Source organism: Neovison vison, chromosome 7 (assembly GCF_020171115.1).
Source record: "Neovison vison isolate M4711 chromosome 7, ASM_NN_V1, whole genome shotgun sequence".
Classification (NCBI taxonomy): domain Eukaryota; kingdom Metazoa; phylum Chordata; class Mammalia; order Carnivora; family Mustelidae; genus Neogale; species Neogale vison.
The window spans coordinates 26,435,563-26,457,579 of record NC_058097.1 but is presented as its reverse complement, the minus strand read 5'-3'; the positions used below and the strand labels follow the sequence as shown (position 1 = coordinate 26,457,579).

Sequence of the window (22,017 nt, the reverse complement as noted above, 5' to 3'; positions counted from 1 at the left end):
CCGCAGGGTTCGACTTTCCCGCCTCAGGTTTCCCGAGCGCCAGCAACGCACTAGGCGCCCTGCAGCCGAAGTGGGCAGCGCCTGTCCTGGGCTCCGCACGTGGGGCGCGCTGACCTAGTGTTCACTTTTGTTACCTGCATTCTTCCTAGGGTCAACAATGCAGCCGAGCGGCCGCGAAGCCTGTCGCCGGGCCTCAGTTTCCCCTTTGTACCACGAAAGGGTCACCTAAGTAACCTCACGCGCGTGGAGAAACCGTGGTGGTGCACTTGGCCCACCCGGCGGAGATTTTCTTCGAAGTGCCTGTGCTTCCTGCTGGCAACAGGGCCGGGCTGGCGGTCCCCAAGCAATTACGGTAAGGCGCTCAGGCGTGTGCACTGCGGCTGTGGGGCTTCCTCTGCCCTTGGGAATAAGGTGTCTGCGGTTTGAGCGGGAAGGGAAGTGGGGTCAGGCGCCTCTCCTCAGGGCATCCTGTACCTGGAAGGCAACTGCGGTGAACTACCCGCCCCCCCCACCCGCTTTTCTTAAAGTAGTCTCCACACCCACCGTGGGGCTTGAAGTCAGGACCATGAGGTTAAGAGTCCCGTGGTCCACCGCCTGAGACGGCCAGGCGCCCCTGCGGTGAATCTTTCTAAAAAGACAACCGAAACTTCACAGAGATAGCAAGGGCAGCCAGACTGCATCAGGACTTTGCCTTGAAAAGGAAACTAAAAGTGCTGTAGAAAAATTAGCCTTAAGTCCTGATTAACCCTAATTTAGATTGTGTGCTCAGAGTACTGAATATCTGCCTTTCCCGGGCCCAAGGTACACAGAAACCAAAGACCAGCCTTGCATTTCCCTCTCCCACAACACATACCCCCACCCAAATTGGCCTCCATCAGATGCTATCAAGAGTTTCTAACCCTGCAGATATGAAGCAACTGAACAGACAAGCGAATCTGCAAATCTTGCAAAAAGTGTGGGGTTTCGTGAAATTGGCATGACGAGGTACAAATGAAGCCACAGCTGACTACAGAGGAAGAGAACATCACTTAGAGAGAAATGACTACCAAAGGATTCCAAAGCTGAGGAAGTGCTCAGCGGGTGCTTATGGATCAGACTTACCCAAAGTCCCATGGCTGGTAAGGACAGCAATGGGCCAAGAGCCCCCGGTTCTTTCCCAGAGTTTCTGGAGGCAGCAGAGGGGCTGGAGAAGGTTGAGGGGGCTGAGTTGGCAGTGAACTTCAGTTCCAGTTAGAACATCACAGCTGGACCCTTTCTCTTAAGAAAGGAAGTAGTCCTAGTTATGTGCCTTGCAGTAGGTGGGGAGATCCCACCCGTCATGGAACCAAGATGGGGACAGACCTGAAGCTTGGCAGTTCATAGGAATTATCTCACTGTTCAGCCGCCCTACCAGCCTACAGTGAGAAAAGTGAGAATTGGAGGTCAAGGGACAGGCCTGGAAGAGGCACAAAACCAGAAGGTCTGAGAGCCCCAATCTGACTCAATGTTACTTTCAATGTTACTTAACATTGTCCCCACTGTTCCTGAACCCACACTCCCAGACTCTGGTGTCAGCCTCCTGGCAGCCCTCCAAAGGGGTTCCTTCCCCAGCTCAGCCCAGTGGGCTTTTTGACAGAGGACTGTGTTGCTATTTTCCACATTCCAGAAGTTCTGTCTTGTATCTCTGCTGCCACTTTTTGCCATCAACACCTAGCACGTTCCCTGCCTATCATTTCCATGTTGTAAGATATATGGGTATTTCAGAGTAGGTAGGAAATCAGCATCAGTTGCCATAAATAGAAGAAAATCATAAAAATAAATACCGTGAAACCACACACCACCACTGAGAAACTAGAAACTGGCTCTTTCTTAAATGGGAACATGATTGTACACCTTTCACAAGAACCAAAAGGTAGGGGCGCCTGGGTGCCTCAGTGGGTTAAAGCCTCTGCCTTCAGCTCAGGTCATGAACCCAGAGTCCTGGGATCGAGCCCCATGTCGGACTCTCTGCTCAGCAGGGAGCCTGCTTCCTCCTCTCTCTCTGCCTGCCTCTTTGCCTACTTGTCATCTCTGTCTGTCAAATAAATAAATAAAAAATCTTTTAAAAAAAAAAAGAAGCAAAAGGTAGAGGCCACCCAAGCGTCTGTCAGAGGACAAATGGATAAATGATATTGGTCTATTTGTACATTCAAAAGAATATTATTCAGCCTTAAAAAGAAAGGAAAAGCTGATCAAAAAGGAAGGAAAGGCTGATCCATGTAAAGTGAAATAAGCCAGTCAGAGAAGGAGAACTATTAGGTGATCCCACTTCCATAAGGTTTCTAGGGTGATCAAGTTCATAGAGCCAAGTAGAATGGGAAAGGTGGCTGCCAGGGGCTGTTGGAAGAGGGTGAAGGGGGAGGGAGCTTGCTCCTTAACAGGGACAGAGTTTCCCTTTGGGAGGTGGAAAAGTTCTGGAGAAGGTAGATGGTGGTAACGGCCATGTAATTAAGGCCACTGATCTGTACACTTACAAAAGGGTCAAAATGGTAAATTATATGTATATTTAGCCACAATACAAAAATCATTCAAAATCAGATATCCCATTTTCTGTGTCCAATAAAAGGTTGAAAAATGAAAAAAAAAAAAAAAGGACACAGGGCAGGGAAGAGAGGAGTTAGAGAAAATTTGGCTCTAAACGGAGCCTTCTTTCAGATGCAACCAGGATTGGAAAACACTGAAAACTAAATGAGTTTTTCATGGTGCGACTCAGTTTATGACATGTCCTGTTGGCGGTCCCCCTTCCCATCCTTCGCTGATCAGCGAAGCAGCCCTACGGGGAGAGACCTGTCACTGGGGATGGTGGGGGTGTGGTGGTGGGAGGTGCCTGCTGCCCTTCTCCCTGCCTGGGGTGCTGACCAAGGGACTGGCATGCTTCTAATGCTCAGGTATCTGGGATGTTTAATAGGGGAGTTGGAGACAGAACAGCCTTCTCAGGGGAAGCAGGACAGGAGCTGCCCCATGGGCCCCTGAGGGATGGAGAAGAACTGGGGTCCTGCCCAGCACCTGTGTGTGTTGCAGCTGGGACAGAGCAGAGAGGTGAGTGTGACTGTGGCAAGCTCATCCAGAACTGGGCGGACACAGAAGTCAGATGGGTCTAGACCATGAAGGCAATAGGGAGCCACTGCTGGCTTTTGAGCTGGGGAGGGTCTTGGCCGTGGTTTCTAGGGTCTGGAGAGCAGGGTTAGGTAAAACCAGCACTCCACCAGAGGCCAGGCATAGTGAGGCTGGCACAGATCCCGGGTGGAGAATAGAGGGGCATCAGGGTGAGCAGGGCCTCCTCCTGGGACCCAAAAGCAGCCGCCTGGGTTCACAAGAAGCCTAAGGAGGAAGACTGCTGGTGTTGTAATTCTAAGGGTGGCTAGGAGACCTCAGAAGGAAGGGCTTGGAGGTCATGATCTGGGTCAAGTGCAGAGAAAGGCACAGGCTTGCTCAAGTCATCCAGCAGGAGTGTAGCCGAGGGGTCAGGTCACAGGTGCATGGATTCCCTGCTGCTGCTGCGGTGGTGGTGGGCCTGGAGACGTGGGTCTGCGCTCCCCCAAAGTCTCGCTGCCTTCAGAGGCGCAGCTCTCTGCCCGCTTCCTGTAGATGGCTGAGCTACCCTCTGTGGGCTGTGCTTGGGTCGGGGAAGAGGGAAGAGAGACCCTGTTGGGACTTGCCTGCTTTCTCCACTTTGCTGCCTCCCCATCTCACCCTGGGGATAGGAAAGTACATTCCTGAGTGGGAATTTTCCCGGGGAGTTTGGCTGAGCGAGAGAGAGCACCCTGCCTCCCACCAATTTGTACAGACACCTCCCCTTCCCGTTGGGGGTTCTGTGGAGGAAGTAGCTGGAGCAGGACAGGCGGACCAGCCCTCTAGCCACAGTCTGGCCTGGTCTTCCCTGCTCTCCGTTCCCAGCGAGGCCTTTCCACAGCTGTGAAACACACTGCTGGGGGCTTGGCAGCATCACCTCCCAGAAGCTCCACACTACCCTGGGAGGTGGTACTGTCTCATCTCCATGTTAGAGGGAAAACTGCAACTCAGAGGGTTTCAGTCACTCGCCCCAAGTCCCCCAGCCAGTAAATGGCAGGCCTGTGGTTTGAGGCCAGGCGGTCAGACCCCGCCCTCACCTGAGGCTGTGGCCTTCTCAGTCCCATTAATTGTCTGTCAGGTCAGGCGAGGATCATTCTCCCTTTTCTGAAGGTGGGGAAACTGAGGCCAAAAAGGCGTAGAGCGGAGGTGGGTCTTGAAACCTTGCCGGGTGCTATGTGGGCCAGCCCTCCCCCGCCTCCCCACAGCCCGAGTGCCTCTGCAAGGTTCAGCTACCCCCCGGAAGTGCTGCAGGCACCAGGTAAGGGTGAGAGCAAGAGATGTCCTGCCCAGCTACCAGTTCAGAGGAAGCAAAAGGCTGCTGGCGGGGAAAGAAGAAGTGAGGCGTGAGTGTGGTGTGGTGTGGGGGCGCCGGCTGAAGAGAGAAGGGGAGGGCTGAGGACCTGGGCTGAGCGGTGCAGAGAGGCAGCCCGGCACACACATCCAACTTCCCTTTCTCTCTGAGGACAGGACGGTGACAGCGACGCAGCAGCTGGACAGCAGCGGCCCCACAGGTCAGCTTCACCGGGCAGCTCCATTCCCTCCTCCCGCAGCTCTCTGTCCTCATCTGTAGGTCCCCAGCAGGCACCAGGCTTGTCCCTGCCTTGGTGGGCCCAGGATCGGTGACATCCTAGGGGATCCCGGCTGGGGACCTGCCCTTATCCTCTTCACCCTCTGGTGGCAACTCCAGAATCTCTGGGAACGTAGAAATCTGTCGATCTCTCCATCTATCTATTTTTTAAAAGATTTTATTTATTGCTTTGATAGAGCATGAGCAGGGGTGTGGGGAGGGCAGAGGAGAGGGGGAAGCAGGCTCCCCACTGAGCAGGGAACCCGCCTTGGGACTCCATCCCAGGACCCTGGTATCATGACCTGAGCTGAAGGCAGAGGCTTAACCCACTGAGCTACCCAGGTGGCCCTCTATTTATTTTTTTAAAGAGCAATTTAAATTAAGGAGTGGTTAGGCACTGGGTTCAAATCCTAGCTCCCCCCTGTGGCCTAGGGCAAGTTATTAGACTTTTCTGGATTTCAGTTTCCTCATTGGTAAAGCGGGGTGAATCTGGTAACCTGTACCACGGGTGACATGGGGGAGGGTCACATGTTTCTACCCAGAAATTTCTAGCCCAGAAGTTTCTACTGGGCTAATGCAAGTTGGTGCCCTTCCTCTCAGAGTGACCCGTACTGGAGCCTGGGGACAGTATGTCTCAGGGAAGTGGCTCTGGTGCTGGCTTGGTCGCAGACTGGCTGGGCCTTGGTGTGGCCTCCCTTTCCCTGCCTGTGAAATGGGGATAAGAATGCTACTTGTCAGGGATTTCCTGCAGAGAGCACGGGTTCACTCATCTCCCAGGCCATGGTGAGGCCAGCCGCGGGAGCTCCAGCCTGTGGCTGGCAGGAGTGCCTGTTTGCCGGGGGGCAGTGGGGCCACATGCAGGGGTGTGACTGGCTCAGCAGGCCTGAGGTTGTGGGAGACAGAGTGGGCTGCAGGGGGTTGGGGAGGGGGATGCATGGTCAGCCCCAGAGAGGAAGGCGGAGGGTCTTAAGTCTTATGCTCAGATATATCCTGGGCTGGTCGTTTGCATCAGAGCCCTAAACTTGCAGTGGGGATTGTGAAAATGTCTCTGAGTCTCTTTTCCTGGGAGATAGGTCTCCTTGGCCTCACTTTCTGGACAAGACACCCTGAAACATGGAGAAATGGACTTATTGTCCAATGTCATGGCCCAGGCACTGACTACTAGAATTGATTATCAAATTTGCATCTTCTAAAGCCTGTGGCCTGCGCTCTGCATGTTTCCCCATCTCTTTGTTGGCCTCGACAGAGTCTTACTTATTTGTAGAGCAACTCAGACACCCAGCCGTCTTGGAGAGGCTGCAGTGCACAGCACGGGGAGGGCAGCTGACTTGGAGCCTACAGCGCTGGATTTGAGTTCCAGCCTGACCACTGGCCTGCTGTAACCCCAGGCTAACTCTTAGCGGTTTCCAGTTTCCCCACGATCTACTGGAACCATCTTGGACATCAGGTAAGGGAGTTCTGTTTCCCAGGAAGCCCCAGATAAGGAGCTGCAGGGTAAATGGTGAGAGGGGTGAGGGTATGGGGTGACCAGGCACAGTGGCCGCTCTGAAGGGCTGGGGAGAGCGGTGCTGAAGTCTCAAGTGGAAGTGAGGACTGTGGTTCGCCCCTGGGAAAGGGAGTGGAAACCATAGCCATCTGGGGTACTTGGAGGAGGTCTCACTTCTTCTTTGGCCTTGATTTCTCCAGCTGGTCGTGGGATTAGGCCACCCTCTTCCCTCTGTAGACACAGAGCAGGGTGGCCAAGGGCCTGGGGTCCAAGCCTTACGGTCCAGACCCTGGAGGTCAAATCCACATTGTGGTCTGGGCCTCCGTTTCCCCATTCACACAGTGAGGGAGGGGACTAGATGACCCAAGATCCTGTCTGCTCTATGGGGCCCTCAGTCTTCTCATCTGAAACGTCTCAAATTGTTTCCTTCAGTGCTTCCTTTGTCTCCTCAGATCTTTCCCTCCTCTCTTCTCTGAGGTTCTGAGAATTGCCCAAGATAACACAGCCGAGTAGCTAACCAAGTGGTCAAATGATTAAGAACCCAGTGTTCTATGACTCTAACCAAAGTCTCTATTCTCCCTCTCTCTTTTTCAAAGATTTATTTATTTGAGGCAGGGGAGGTGTGAGGTAGGGGCAGAGAGAAAGGAAGAGAGATATTCTCAAGCAGACTCCCCACTGAGCAGATAGCCTGACCAGGGCTCAATCCCACAGCCCCGAGATCATGACCTGAGTAGAAACCAAGAGTCAGATGATTAACTGACCAGACCACCCAGGAGCCCTTGTAGTCTCTTTTCAAATAAACACATATATTAATAAATAATGTTAAGATAAATGGATGGGAGCACCCAGAAAAAAGTATCGCATCCCCATTTCATACTGTACTCCAGGATTGATGCAAATGAACTAAGGGTTCCCATGTGAACAATGAAACCTCGCAAGTCCTACCAGAAACTTAGGAGAATTCCTTTGTACCTGGAGTAAGGTAGGTTGGCCTTTCTAGCTTTGACTCAAAATCCAGAAGCCAAAAGAGAAAAATACTGGTAATTCTGGTTACACAAAAATTATACACATGAAAAAAGACTTATATACAACAGAAGAACTATATGTATTGTACAAAGACAAATGATAAGCCGGGAAACATATTTGCAATTCACATAATAGACCATGAGCTAATTTCCCTACTATGTAAAGTGTTTCGAGAAGATGGTAAGGAAGCTTTGAACATAAAACAAAAATGGGTGGATGGTGAACTTGGACTTGGGGGAAATGTTGTCAGAACAGCTGCACTGTTGGAAGGAACCAAAGACTGGAGCCCACACAGTCTGCTGTTCTGAGGGCATCTGCTGAATAAGTTAGCGCTTTTCCCTCCAACGTCAGACTGTGCAGTTGGAAAAGAAAAAGTGGAAACTCTAGGTACTGTTATGGAAAGCTCTCCAAGATGTGTTTCCAAGCCAAAAAAGTTTTCATGTAAGACGAGGAGAATCTTATATCCTTATATTTATTTGAGATTTGGGAAGATTTAGCAAACACTAGCAGCAGTAGTTACCTGGGGGAGACTACCTGGGAAGGGAGGGGTTGGGTGACACAGGAGACAGAGCTCATTTGCATTTACACCTTTGTGGACTTATTTATTGTTTGGATTTGAAAGATGTAAATTTCTAAACTCTCTGAAGAGCAGGGGCGTCTGCGTGGCTCAGTCAGTCAAGCATCTGATTCTTGATCCCCAGCTCAGGTCTTGATCTCAGGTTCGTGAGTTCAAGCCTCGCGTTGGGCTCCATGCTGGGTGGGGAGCCTCCTTAAAAACCCAACAACTGGGGCACCTGGGTGGCTCAGTGGGTTAAAGCCTCTGCCTTGGGCTCAGGTCATGACCCCAGGGTCCTGGGATCGAGCCCCACATCGGGCTCTCTGCTCAGCAGGTTGCAAAAAAAAAAAGTACAGAAAGATTTTATATACACTTCACCCAATTCTTTACAGTCTCCTCCTCCTCCTTTTATTTGTTGTTTATTTGTTCCATCCTGGAACCTTCGTTTCTCCTGCCGCCTTCTGGACAGGATAGACCCTGGTCCTGCTGTCCCACCAACATCCAGGGGGAGTAGCTTCTTGCATTTTCTGTGAAGTAGTTTCACCTCTTCTCTGGTGGGATTTCCTGTACCCTATGTTGTCTTTCATGATTTACTCCCTTGTTCTCTTGGAGTGTATCCTCCAGCAGCTTTCTGAGAGAGGGTGTGTGCTTTAAAATACCTAGTGATCCTTGGTTGACCATTCATCTTTGAGAGTGCAGCACTAACACTTAACTGCTTGTTGGAGCTGTTGACTGGGAAAACTTCACCCTAAGTTTGGTCCTGGACATTTCATTGAGGAGCACCAAAACATCTGTAACGATAGGATATTTTTCTTGGAATGGCCAGTTCTTTAGAGAAGAATTTTCTTCTGCCTTAGAGCATCGCCACCTGGCTGTTGCAGGCTTCTGGAAGCTGAGTGGAGGAGGAGGTGGGAAGGAACATGGCTTAATTTTTCTATACATGAATGGCATCCCATCCTTCCCCTAAGATTGTCTATCATGCACTGTCTCCAGGGAATGATTATGTTGGGGCGGCATTGAGGGTGGTAGGGTTGTGACAGTGGTCCTGGACACCCCAGGTAGAGGAGGAAATCTGGGACCCCAGCTGGTCACTTTATAGACTCACAGTTGGGCCACCTGGTTGGTTCGGTTGGTTAAACATCAGCTCTTGATTTCAGTTCAAGTCATGATCTCAGGGTCGTGAGATCGAGTCCCGTGTTGGACTCTCTGCTGAGTGTGGAGATTGCTTGGATTCTCTCTCCCCTCTTCCTCTGCCCCTCTGCCCCCTCCCACCCCAGGCTCACACATGTGCTCTCTCTCTCTCTCAAAAAAAAAAAAAAAAAAACTCACAAGCTTTTATATCCCATTTTTTTGTTTTACCCCTCATCCCTGTTTGTAGAGGTTCTGGATGCCTCTAGTTCTCAAGTGTTCCCAGGGTTGTGAGGCTTCTCCCTGTCCCCTTCCCACTCCCCTCCCCTCACCCCACATCTCTCCCCACAGCAGGAACTCGGGGTGACATCTGCTTTGGCATCTCCAGAGTTTTGCTAACCTTTCCCGCCTGCTGATGTCTTCTTTCTCTTTGTTCTGTCTTTGCAGCTCTCTGCCCATTTTATTCACTCACTCTCGGTTTAGTGGAGTTTCAGGGGATTTGACATAAATTTGTTATATTTAAGCAGAAATGTCTTTGTTTTAAAACCACAGAAGGGGTGCCTGGGTGGCTCAGTCGGTTAGGCATCTGCCTTTGGCTCAGGTCATGATCCAGGGGTCCTGGAATGGAGCCCTGCACTGGCCTCCCTGCTCAGCAGCGAGCCTGCTTCTCCACCTGCCACTTCTCCTGCTTGTGCTGTCTCTCTCTCTCTCGCTCACTCTTAGATAAATAAAATCTTAAAAAAGAAATTTAAAACCACAGAAAACAAAAGCTTGGAGGGACAGACCTTTGTCCAAAGTCACATGTGGATCAATGACAGAGGTGGACAGGATTACATGCTGCTTCCAAGTGGCTTTTCCTGGATGAAATCAGGGCCCCAGAGGAGCCCCCAGAGAGGCCATTTTTGGGAACGGGGAGTGACTCAGGCAACGCTGTTGCTGACAGCCATTTCTGAACAAATTATCAGGGGTTCTGGAGTCATAAAGACCTGACTCAGGGAACCTCATGCAGAGCAAGACCACTTCCACCCTGAACCTCGGTTTTCCCATCTGTGAAATGCAAGAGTAACGAGGATCAATTGAGATGCTAGATGTCCTGCAATTGGGACATGCCAGACACCTAGAAGTGAGAGGTCACTCTCTTACCACGGTGACAGTGATGTGTATCTTTTCTAGGGCGGAAGCCGGTTCTCAGAAGAGACTGGGTATAAGGCATGGATTGCCGTGGGGCCTTTTTCCTCTGCCTGTGCTTCATGACTTCTCAGAGTGAGACAATGGGTAAGAGGGTGATGCTGAACTGGGGGGCTATCCTAGCCCGGGCCCCTGGCTGTGACATGAAAGGGGGATCCCTTGAGCCAAGGGAGCTTGAAAGGGGGCACCGCGGCCGCCTTGGGCAGCAGCAAGACTGAGACTGTGTGGAAGGCCCAGGGACAGAGGCTAAAATAAGAGGTCTGACTTGCTCCCTGCAGACACATCCCAAGAACCCCTGCGATGCATGAAGAAACTGGAGGCCATAGCCAAAGGCCGCAGACCGGCTCTTCTTCCTAAGTGAGTCAGGAGATCCCCTCATCCACCTAGAGTCAGCTGTGCCTCCTGCCCCCAGCTGGTGCCTTGAGTCAGTGGTCCAGGGCTGTCCAGTGTGGACCGTTAATCCATTTATTCAATATGCATTTATTGAGTATTTACTGTGTGCCTGGCACTAGGTTCTAGAGAGGCAGGATAAGCATGCCCTGCCCTCATCAAGTCTGCTCTCTGGCTGGGGCCTTTAGCTACGGAGGCCATGAAACCTGGTGCAGAATCCCATCTCTGCATTTGTCTGGGAAGGAGGGACAAGACTCAGGTTGGGCTCTCTCTGGGGTCTGTGATCTTAATGGGCACGCAGCTGTGGGTAAGGGGTTAGGGCTGGTGAGTGGCCGGGGAAGCCCAGGGACTATCGGGCCTTTCACTCAGCCACTAGAGAAGAGCCAGAAAAGGCTTCCAGAAGGAGGTGTCAACAAAACTGGACCAGATAGAAAAGTAATCAGGAGACATGGATGAGTGGGGTGGAGAGGTAAGCGTGTGCCAGGGACGTGCCATGTGCTGAGGTCTGGGGATGGGAGAGGCCCCGCCCTTCTAGGCTGCCAGGGGCCCCTCCAGCCCCCAAGTCCACTGCGGACCCAGGTCAGCTGTCTTGCTCTCAGTGTCATCCAGGACCTGGAGAAGAGCCTGTTGAACGCCAGCTTCAGGGGCAACAACCTGACCTTGCAGACACGCTCCATCCAGTCACTGATCTTCAAGCTGGGCTGCGGCTTCGCAGGCCTCTCACTGAACAGCACCACCATGGAGGAGTACTCCCAGGTCAGAGGTCGTGGTGGGGGGCCGGGATGGGGGGCAGGCAGGGCTTAAGGTCCTGACTCCCCTCCCCCACCCAAACTAATCCGGTCTGCCTGCCTAGCTGTGAGTTGCCTCCTCTGTAAAATGGGGCTGATGTTCCTCATGCCAGTGATGGAAAAGGGGGTACCCTGTGGCCCTGCAAGGGTGGCATTGTCTTCCTGCTTTTGCAGGTCTACAGAGGGAGGCAGCTGTGGGAGAGGCCAGGGAATCCAGGGTCCTCGGAAGACCCTGTTGTGATTCCTACTGAATGCCTGGGCGCTGAAGGCAGAGGAGCTCCAGCCCCAGGGGCCGCAGCAGCCGGGTGGGGTCATTTAAGGGGGGGCGGCCGGGAGGGAGGGCCTGGGACCTCAGCACGTTTGGGAGGAAGGGCAGCCTGCGTACCAGGAGAGAGCTTTGCAGGTGGAGGCTCAGAGAAATGAAATGCCTGGGGTCAGGCCGGGAAGGCGTCATAAGGAGTGGGGAGCGGTGAGTGTTGGGCCAGCTCCAGACGCCATGCACCCCAGGCTGAGCCTGTCTGCGCCCCCTCCATAGGCTGGGGTCTCCCACGCCATGTACTTCCCTGCGGAGCTGACCAAAGACGCCTGCAGGGCCCGCCCCAGGGAGCTGCGTCTCATCTGCATCTACTTCTCCACAGCCTACTTTTTCCAGGTCTGTGCCTTGGCGGGCCAAGCAGGGTGGGTGCGGGCCCCTTCCTGGGGGCACTGTGAACGTCCACACCATCGACTGGCCTGGTGGCAGGGACTGGCACTGGGTGGGACCAGCCCATCGTGGTCCCCAGGCGTTGCCCTTTCTGGGCCTCAGTAAGAGGAGAATGGTGGGCAGGCCCACTTATAGGAAACCTATGTGTGAGCCTGTACTAGGGGAGATAGACAAAGATGCCTTTTTAACCTTGGCTTTGAAAGTGAGTGAGGATAGTGGTGAGTTAGGATGGAGGCTGAATGCTCTCAACACAGGGCAGAGAGGTGTGGGTGGGGAGAGAACAGCTTTCTGGGTGGAGGGGACCGGGCGCGTGAAGGATGCGAGGTTGGGCACATGGGCCATGTGACCGGCATATTCCTTGCTCTCCTCCGGGGGAAGGGGCTGGCGAAGGGGGGGTTCTGAGCCCTCAGCGGGGGTCTCCCTGCGTCCCCTGCAGTCAGCCCTTCTTGCTGTCATTCCAGAATGCCAACTCACTTGTGCTCAATAACTACGTCTTGGGGGCCCAGCTGGGTCAGGGACACGTGAGCAACCTCAACGAGCCTATCAGCATCAGCTTCCAGCACAACCAGAGTCTGGTACTTTTGGGGGTTGCCCCCATTTCCACCTCTCCCCTTCCCCCTTGTGGCTCTCCTGTTGAATTTTGGCTTGACCAAACCCAAATCTGTGGCAGCATTTTGGAAACAAATGATTTCAAATCTACCACAGTTTTAAAATTCCTGTCAAAAGAATCAGAGAGAAGTTTTTAGTTACTGCAGTAGGCAGGATTTTTTTTTTTTTTTTCTTTCTAAGTAGGCACCATACCCAGCATGGAGCCCAGTGCCAGGGCTTGGGCTCAGGACCCTGAGATCAAGACCAGGAAATGAGATCAAGAGTTGGAAACTTAACAAAATGAGACGCACAGATGCCCCCTAGGCAGGACTCTGAGTTGCAAGTGATAGAAAACCAAGTGAAGCCAGCTTAAGCACAAAAGGGAATTGACTGACTCATGTGAATAAAATGTCCAGAGCTCTCAAGCTTCAGGCATGGTTGGATCCAGGGGCATATATAATGCCATCCTGACTCAGCCTCTTTCCATTTCTCAGCAGTGGTTTCCTGCCTTGGCTCTCTACTCTGGCAAGATGGCAGCTTAAGTGCTAGACCTCTGTCCCCTCTTCCCAGTAGGCTCTTCCTCATCAGTGCAAACCAGGGTCCCAGAAGGGAGTTCTAAAGGTCCAGCTGGGCCATGTGTCCATCTCTGAACCAGGTCAATGGAATGTGGGATTGGGCAGGCCCAGGTCACATGGCTCAGGGACTGGGCTGGATTCATGTAACCTGCCATGGGAGGAGGCGTGGGTTCTCCAGAGAAAGGCAGAAGCTGATCCTGGAGGAAGGGAGAAGGGCTGCCGGGCGGGCATAAGCTCTGAGGCCTCTACTCTTCTGGCCCTGGCATCCCTTAAAAGCCCAGGGCCTCTGTGTTCTGCCGTGACTTCCCATTATCCTCTTTGGGACTGTGCTACACCCCAAATTTCTCCATCATACTCCACGCCCCCTTTTTTTAAAGTTTTTTTTTTTTTTAATGTTTAAAGATTTTATTTATTTGACAGACAGAGATCACAAGCAGGCAGAGAGGCAGGCAGAGAGAGAGGAGCAAGCAGGCTCCCCGCCGAGCAGAGAGCCCAATGCAGGGCTCAATCCCAGGACCCTGAGATCATGACCTGAGCCAAAGGCAGAGGCCTTAACCCACTGAGCCACCCACGTGGCCCCATACTTCCTTTTCTTTGCTCTGAGGCTTTGCCCCTGCAAAGGTTCATTCCTCAGTGGTTTTCCATGGCACTGCCTGTGTCATTTTCTCCCCTCTCCACCCATATGACTTGACCTCCAGGTTGTCTGTGAGTGAGTCTCTCCCCAGCACTGGGCTTGGGGCTGCACCATCATTGTTCTCCATGGGGAGGATGGGAAAGGGGACAGTTGATTACAGAACACCTACTGTCCAGCCAGAGCTGGACTCTCAAGATTCCTCACTGCCTGTAATTTAATACCATCCTTGGGACTTGGGTGTAGATGATCCCATTTTGCTGATGAATAAACTGAGGTTTAGAGAAGCTCAACAACTTGCCCAAGTTACTCTGAGAGTCAGAGTAGAGGTGAGGCTGCAATCTGCTTCTGTCTGATGCCAAAGCCCAGCCAGTGCCTGGTAAAATGTTGACTAGGGTGCAGTTGAATCAACTTTGGCCCCTACAATTTCCAGACTCTGACCCACGGCCATCCCCCACATCCCTTGGATGCACCCAACTCCAGCCTCTTCTCTTAGGAAGGCTACATGGTGACCTGTGTCTTCTGGAAGGAAGGAGCCAGTAAACATTACTGGGGGGCCTGGAGCCCTGAGGGCTGTCGCACAGAGCAGCTCTCACCTTCCAGGGTGCTCTGCCGCTGCAATCACCTCAGCTACTTTGCTGTTCTCATGGTATGTGTGCCTCCAGTCCAGCTGAGGGGAGTCAAAGCAATAAAGGGCCCCATGTCTAAGCAAAAGGAGCAAGGCAGAGGTTGGTATAGGGGACAAAATCCAACTCAAATGGGCTTAAGGAGGTAAAAGAGAAACTTATGAACTCGCTGAAGAAGCTATGTTAAGCTTCAGGCACGGCTTGATCCGGATGCTCAATATCACCAAGACAGGGCTCTATCTCCCTCCCAGCTGTGCTTGCTTTGTGCTGGCCTAGCCTTTGGACAGGATTTCCCCACAGGATTATAATATGGCTGCTAGCAGACCTGGGCTCATGTCCTACTAGCTGTTAGGCCAGTAGAATGAGAGCTTTCTCGTACCCAATTCTGCCAACTAGTCTTGGGATTGGGTCCCACTGCGTTGGAGTGTGTCCCACTCCCATCCCTCAACCAGTCACTGGGTAGGAGGAGGGAGGGCTCTGATAAATCAGGCCTAGTGCACCTGTCCACACATAGTAGGACTGGCCATGTGCACAGACAGTGGGGGAGGGGAGATTCTTATAGAAAAAGGGGAGATGGGAGTTGAGGGAAGGCAAGAGCCACTGTGTCTGCCAGGGCTTTTTTTTTTTTTTTAAAGCCAGGACCATAGTGAGGTTTGTGGTGCGACAGGGGAGTTTGGAGCTAAGGTCTTAGCAGGTCCCTGTCACTGTTGGGAGGGCATTTCCATGCTTCTGTCCCCCATCTCCCCTTCCTTCCTGCAGCAGCTGTCCCAAGCCCCGGTCCCCAGAGAGCTGCTGGTACCTCTCATATACATCTCCCTGGTGGGCTGCAGCATCTCCATCGTGTCCTCACTTCTCACTATCCTGCTGCACTTCCAAGCCAGGTACTCCCCTGCCCCCGGGCCGGCCTGCCCCCCTGCTGCTGCTCAGCACCCCTCCTTCTCGTCTAACTGATCCCCCAGAGCAGGGTGCGCTCCTCCAGGGCATGGAGTTCGGGAGGCAGGAGACCAACCTTGCTGTGTGGCTGCTGTTCAGTCCCTGTCGCCCACCCCCAACCTCAGTCATGTGTTCCTGAGCCCCGGGGGTTGGCACTGCCTGGGTGATGTCCCCAGACCATGGAAGGTCATGCTTCTACGTGCAGGAAGCAGGGCGACTCCATGACACGCATACACATGAACCTGCACGCCTCCGTGCTGCTCCTGAATGTGGCCTTCCTGCTGAGTCCTCTGCCGGCCACGCCCCCTGTGCCTGGGTCAGCGTGCACAGCAGTGGCTGCCATCCTGCACTTCGCTCTGCTCAGCTGCCTCACCTGGACGGCCATCGAAGGCTTCAATCTCTACCTGCTCCTTGGGCGCGTCTACAACATCTACATCCGCCGATACTTGCTCAAGCTCTGTGCAGTGGGCTGGGGTAAGCAGAGCCTCCCTCCGATCTTGCTCCCTGAGGCTTCTGGCTGGACAGTGGACAGGGTGTCTACCCCACTCCTGCCCTTCTCTTCTCCTCTTCCTCATCATAGTTACCGCATCGTGAGCACAGCTCATCCCTGTCAACATTCGCCACCACTTTCTGCTCTACTGTTCTTATCATCCATTCTACTTCCAACATCTCCATGACGGTCATCTCCAACATCTTCATCACCTCCACCTCCAACACCTCCATCCCCTCCACCTCCAACACCTCCATCCCCTCCACCTCCAACACCTCCATCCCCTCTACCTCCAACATCACCTCCAACACCTCCATTATCACCTCCAGTACCTCCATCATCATCACCTCCAGTACCTCTGTCCCCTCCACCTCCAACACCTCCATCATCACCTCCAACATCTCCATCATCACCTCTGACTCCTCCATCACCATCACCTCCCACACCTCCATCAGCATCGCTTCCAACACCATCATCTACCAACAACATCTATCAACATCACTACCACCTCCGACACTTCCATCACCTCTGCCATCATCTCCACCATGTCTACCTCCAACACTGCCACCAATGCCATGAATATGTCTACCCCTGACTCTATCACGACCTTCACCTCCACCTCCGTCATCACCACCATGCTCATCCTCGTCTTCAACGCTATCTCTGACACCACCATCACTGGCACCTCTAACCCCATCCTAGCTCCTCTTTACTATCTCGGTTTCCTCCTGAGTTCCGCCAGCCCCTGTCCTGTTAGCTCCATCTCCCCACCACCACTGCCGCTCCCATCCCACCCTGGAGCCCTCACTGACACTATCTTGGAGCGCAGCCTCCTCTAAGACCTACAGGCTAAGTGCCCTGAAGCTGGACCGTACGGCAGGGCCTGGGGGCTCAGAAGAGACCTTCCCCTCCCTGCTTGCTCAGTGGAATTCTGTTTTAGCAGCCCCAGGGACCCATGACCAGCCCCTCTTGGGGTCACCTGACAGGTGCTGAGCCTCTGTCTTACCTCTCAGGGGTCCCAGCCCTCCTGGTCCTGCTCCTTGTTGTTGAGAGCTCAGCATACGGACCCTGCACAATTCCAGTCTCCAGCAGCCAGGAAAATGGCACGGGCTTCCAGAACATGTCCATGTGAGTGCCCTGAGGGGTGTGGCAGGTGCCCTAGCTCTGGCAGAAGGGCCCAGGGGCTCTGAACAGGGTGTCCTATAGGCAGGGCACTGGCTGGGGGGCGAGGAGGGGGCCATGTCTCAGAGACGGATAGTTTCCAGGCTTTGCCATACCCTTCTACTGGATCCCAAGGTCTCCTGCAGAGGCAGTCTCTTGCTCTAGGCTGGCGACCTCTAGGTCGCTTATGGGCTGCCACGCCCAGGGCAGCAGGACCCCTGGCTCCTGGCTGAGTGCAGCGATCGGCCCAGCTTCCCCTCCTGCTCCCCGACCCTGCTCCAGGAGGTCAGCCCACTCCTGACTCTGCTCGCTCTTCCCACTGCCTTGCTGTGCTCCTTCGGGCTCCTGTGGCCCTGATCTGCTCCTGCATAGTGCTGCCAGCCCTCAGACTGTCCTCAGCAGGGAGAGTACTGGGGGGGCTGGGACCCCCCCAGGGACAGGGCTCAGCATGTGTGTGTGTGTGTGTGTGTGTGTGCGCGCGTATGTGTGTATCAGGTGGCCTGGGCAGTCTGCGGGACAGACTCTGCTGCCTCTTCCTATGCCCTAAGAATGAAGGTTCTCACGGCCAACATAGGGAGAGTAGCTGAACGAATCCCTATAGACCTATCTCCTGTTTAAACCCTGCAGCAAGGAGTAGGTCCTACTGTCAGTCTGTTTACAGTTAGGGAAACTGAGGCATGGGCTGCTGAAGAACCCCACCCAAGGAAACACAGGTGGTTCCTGGCAGAGCTGGGACTTGGCCACAGGCAGGCTGGTTCCAGAGGCCTCCCCCACCACTACCCCTCTCAGCCTTCTGGAAGCGAGGTGGGCTGGGGTTCATTCCTCTCACTATGGGGGTGGGGCTCCTTTCTTAGAGGTGTGACTTAGGGCTCCTTCACCATGTAGTTTTTTTTTTTTTTTTTTTTAAAGATTTTATTTATTTGACAGAGAGATCACAAGTAGGCAGAGAGGCAGGCAGAGAGAGGGGGGAAGCAGGCTCCCTGCTGCTCAGAGAACTCGATGCAGGGCTTGATCCCCACCCCAGATCATGACCTGAGCTGAAGGCAGAGGCTTAACCCACACAGTGTAGTTTTTTAACATGTGCTGGGGACCAGAGGACTGGGCGGGGGCAGGAAGCACAGTGTTCCTGGGATGACACAGAGTATCCCACTTCAAGAACCCCCCTCTCGGAGTCTCCCTCCCTTCTCCCTCTCCCTCTCCCCCGGGGCTCCGTGACTTTTATTCTCCTGCATTTATAAAACCCTTACCAAGTCTATTTGTGTTCCTGAACACAGAACAGCAATAACCGAACCTTTGGAAGGAACTCCAATGCTCTCTGACATGTGAATAAGGTTAATAAGTTGCAACATAGCCAGCCCTGCGGGACAGTTAGGTGGCAGTGAAAAGGAATGATCCATGAGCCCCTTGCATAAATCTCCCAAATAACGACCAAGGCCCCTTGTGGCTGTGGCAGCAGGTGCCCACGGCCGGGGCCTGAGCAGGGGGCTGGGACAGGGGCACAGGCTCTGGGTGTGGAGCGTGGGGCTTCAAGTCCCACCTTTGCCTCGGAGCAAGCCCGAGCCTCAGTTTCCCCCTCTGTGGGGCAGGGACGACTATGGACCTGCCTCATACGGTCTTCACGTGGAGCGGCTGGGCTCACTCCCGGAAAGCGTATGACATGGTGTGTGACTGGGTGAAAGGCACCGCCTGTCTTGCCAATGTCTTGGGGACAAAGGGCATGAAGGCCTCACGGAGGGTCTGGGAGCAGGGCTGGGGCCACGGCCAGGCCTCTGCTCTTCCCTCGGCCCTTGGTGGCCTCATCCTGCTTCTCACTTGATGTGCCACAGTTGTTCACTGCTCGTGAGCCCCATTTAGCTGAGGGGTGGGGGGGTCCTGGGGCAGGGCGTCCTTTGCACAGAGATGGTGCTGAAATGATGTTGACCTTGTGGTGGGTGGGAGGAGAAGCCTCCAGGAAGAGGGCCCCGGGCCAGGGATTCGGTAGAGTTTTGGACAAGTGGGCAGCTGGGCTGGCCATGGAAAGGGAGAGAGGTGAGTTGGAGAAGTGAGGAGAGGAAGAGTTTTCAGATGAATAAAGGCATAAGAGGGCCCCGTGTGGCTGGAAAGGAGAAGATGGAGGGCTTCAGGCCGGGGGCTGAGGTGACGGGGGGCCCTAAGGTGATGGCTTGGCTGGGAAGCCGGGCCCCGAACTTCACCCGTGTGGTCACACAAGAAACAACAGGTCTGGCCTGGGAGACAGGACCAAGTTCAAGAGCCCATCCAGAGGCCCAGAGACCAGGATCTCTGTACCCACGCCCCTCCCGCCCCCAGCCTGGGGCGCCACACCGACCCTGGCACTTCCCCCTCCCTTGCTCCCCTGCAGGTGCTGGGTGCAGAACCGCTGGGTGCACAGTATCCTGGTCATGGGCTACGGTGGCCTCACGTCTCTCTTCAACCTGGTGGTGCTGGTCTGGGCGCTGCGGGTGCTGCAGCGGATGCGGGCCCGGAACAGGGTGCTGAACCCGCGGGCCTGCCGGGACAGCGTCACCGTGCTGGGCCTCACCGTGCTGCTGGGCACTACCTGGGCCTTGGCTTTCTTCTCCTTTGACGTCTTCCTGCTGCCCCAGCTCTTCCTCTTCACCACGTTCAACTCGCTGTACGGTAGGGCCTGCGGGAGGCATGCAGGAAGCCCCGGAGATGGTGCTCGGCCAGTCAGATGTTGACTGCTCAAGGCTTCAGGTCAAGGGGGCAAGTCAGGGGCTGAAATTGAGCTCCTCCTTCCCTGCCAAGCTGGTTTGGGGCTCCTTCGGTCCATAGAAAGGGGCATTTCCTCCTAATTTGCACAGAGGCACCCTCTGGCTTGCTGACAATTGGTCCGCCAGCTTCTGTGCTCTGCCCCTTCTGGTTTCCAACAGGGAGGGACTCTGAGATTTTCTCCTGGGCTTTAGGGAAGCCCAGCTCACCCCCACTGAGGAGGTCCCTGGATTCTAGGTGAGGCCCCGCGTCTCTCCTTCTAGTCTCCCGCTGACCCACTTTTTCCCTGGCAGGTTTCTTCCTCTTCCTGTGGTTCTGCTCCCAGAAACGCCGCTCCGAGGCAGAGATGGAGACAGAGATGGAGAGGTTCAGCTCCTCCCAGACAATGCTGTAGTCTGGGCCTCCTTGCCCAGAAGCCCTCGCCTCTCTGGCTGCCTGCAGCCTGAGGCTCTGGGCTCCCCCAGGGAAGGTGGCAGGCCAGCTGCTGGACACCAGGGGCCCCTGTGGCCTCTGGGAGGCTTTTCTACCTCCGTGGCTTTCCCAGGCCCAGAGGGCAGTGCGCTGCTCTGCCTCCCCTGGCTTCCTGGGGATGGAAAGGCAGAGCCTCTTTCCTTGACTCATGAGGAAGGTGGCCCGTGGCCAGGTGGCCCTCTGATAATTGGGTAGGTTTGAATTACCCGTGGTAGGCGTGACCGTATGGAGTCTAAAACCAAGCTTAGGCTACTATTGTGGAGAATCAGCATTGCCCTTGACCTCTGTCGGAGCAAGAGGGAGAGGGCTTCTAAAGCCAGCTCCATTCCTGGGCTGCACACCAGGGGGAGCTGTTGGCCTGTGCACAGTAGCCATTGGCTTGCCAAATCCTATCTGGAAATACTGCCGCCTGTCTGGGGACATGACACACCAGATGGAGGGGTCCAGCTTCTGGGACTGCTCCTGCTGAGTGACCGAAGAAAGGATTCTTGCACTGTTTGCACACCCACTTCTCTTTTCCCAACGCAGCTGTTCGCTCTGGGTCTTGGGGTCTTGGGCATCCATGGCGCTAGAGCAGGTGGGCTGGGGGAGGCACTCAGAGCCCCGCTGCAGGCCATGGGACAGGTAATAACGACTGTGGATGGCATGGCAAGGGTCCTGGAGCCAGATCCCTTTTCTCCTGGGGGAGGGGCTGGGATCTTCTGCTCTCTGTTTATTTCTGGATGCCCATAGCCGTTGGCCAGCTGGTGAGTGCTGTAGGCTCTGGTACCCAATTGCCTGGGTTCAAATGGCCTTACCATTTGCTAGCTGTGTGACTGTGGACAGACCACTTAACCTCTCTGTGCCTTAGTTTTCCCATCTGTAGAGTAGGGGCAGTTGTGGTGCTGATTTTGAAGATGAAAAAAAGAATCCATATAAAGAGGCTTAGCAAGTAGGAAATGCTCAATAAATCATTATTATTGTTACCATTAGTATTTTTGCCATTATTATTAACAGAGTTGACCGAGAGGGCAAGCTATCTAAACTCTAGGACTGACAGACCCAGCTCCTCACTGGGCACAACCTGCTTTCCCTCAGCTCTGTCACTTCCTCTTCCACTTTCCCTAGAGTGGCCTTTGCTCTGACTCCAGACAGTGTCCCCCCACCTTTATCCGGGTGATGTGGGTCCCCATCCAAGCCCCCCTGCCATGATGGAGCCCCGTCCTGAGTGGTACTGGGCCCCTTGGTCCTTGGGGTGGGCTCCCACGCTAAGGAGGGGGCAGAGGGATCATGGGAAGTCCCAGGCCCTCTCTGGACCAGCTCCAGGAAGTGGTGACACAGCTGGGCCTTGCCTGTGACTTGGCCCACCCCACTGGTTCAGGCCCAGCCTCTTACACACTCCCAAGCCCAGGGTCACCCGAGGGAGTCTATGGCCACAGTAACAAGGGGATGGTTCTGGTGGTTCCAGGAGATAGGGCCAGGCTTGCAGCTCTGAGCACCATGAGGAGCCAGGCTCTGGGCAGGGGTCACTTCTCAGAAATGCCCCACTGGGTATAAGCGGGCAGGGGTCGGGGAGACCTGCTGGGCCTCCCTGCCCTCTCCTCACTCCCAGCAGGGTTCTGGCCTGCTCCAGACTGGCCACTGGGCATTGGGTCTAGCTCTCAGGGGGCTTCCAGACCAGTGGGAAGATGGAATGGGTAGGAGGACAAATGGACAGCAGAGGGGTCACGTACTAGAAGTTTTTGTGTTGTTCAGTTGCTGCTGTAGCAGACGGCATAGTGTGTGTATGTGATGAGGTGGGGTCTGAAAGCCGGGCTGCCATTTAAAATACAGAATGCTAATTTTGGGAGAAAGATACTAAAGCAGTAAAAAGTTATTCGTTGTGTATCTGAAATTCAAATTTATCTGGGC

At 54.1% G+C, this 22,017-nt stretch overlaps 1 protein-coding gene across 3 annotated transcripts; it reads left to right on the top strand.

The window, feature by feature from the left end:
* The first annotated feature begins 75 nt into the window (after positions 1–75).
* Positions 76–21,098, top strand: ADGRG5 (adhesion G protein-coupled receptor G5). 3 transcript variants are annotated; one of them, XM_044256069.1, is made up of 17 exons: positions 76–352; positions 907–1,118; positions 2,927–3,057; positions 4,296–4,348; positions 4,558–4,601; positions 5,922–6,104; positions 10,027–10,128; positions 10,320–10,398; positions 11,031–11,187; positions 11,755–11,871; positions 12,384–12,497; positions 14,213–14,365; positions 15,102–15,223; positions 15,481–15,749; positions 16,779–16,893; positions 19,286–19,563; positions 19,950–21,098. In XM_044256069.1, the coding sequence occupies exons 7-17, from the start codon at positions 10,065–10,067 to the stop codon at positions 20,048–20,050; spliced, it is 1,569 nt and encodes a 522-aa protein (XP_044112004.1). In that variant the 5' UTR covers positions 76–352; positions 907–1,118; positions 2,927–3,057; positions 4,296–4,348; positions 4,558–4,601; positions 5,922–6,104; positions 10,027–10,064; the 3' UTR covers positions 20,051–21,098. The 3 variants fall into 3 exon arrangements, with proteins under 3 accessions (XP_044112004.1, XP_044112005.1, XP_044112007.1); XM_044256070.1 differs by lacking the exons at positions 2,927–3,057; positions 4,296–4,348; positions 4,558–4,601 and having other exon boundaries at positions 5,904–6,104; XM_044256072.1 differs by lacking the exons at positions 76–352; positions 907–1,118; positions 2,927–3,057; ... (2 more) ...; positions 5,922–6,104; positions 10,027–10,128 and adding an exon at positions 10,801–10,900 and having other exon boundaries at positions 10,347–10,398.
* The last annotated feature ends 919 nt before the right edge of the window (positions 21,099–22,017 follow it).

What these genes read in the sequence shown, in the direction of transcription:
- ADGRG5 (XM_044256070.1), top strand. Translation starts at nt 10,065, where the DNA reads ATGGATTGCCGTGGGGCCTTTTTCCTCTGCCTGTGCTTCATGACTTCT. An exon ending in CCACAGCCTACTTTTTCCAG is followed by an intron (nt 11,872 to 12,383) that starts GTCTGTGCCTTG and finishes CTGTCATTCCAG; the next exon opens with AATGCCAACTCACTTGTGCT. An exon ending in GCTACTTTGCTGTTCTCATG is followed by an intron (nt 14,366 to 15,101) that starts GTATGTGTGCCT and finishes TCCTTCCTGCAG; the next exon opens with CAGCTGTCCCAAGCCCCGGT.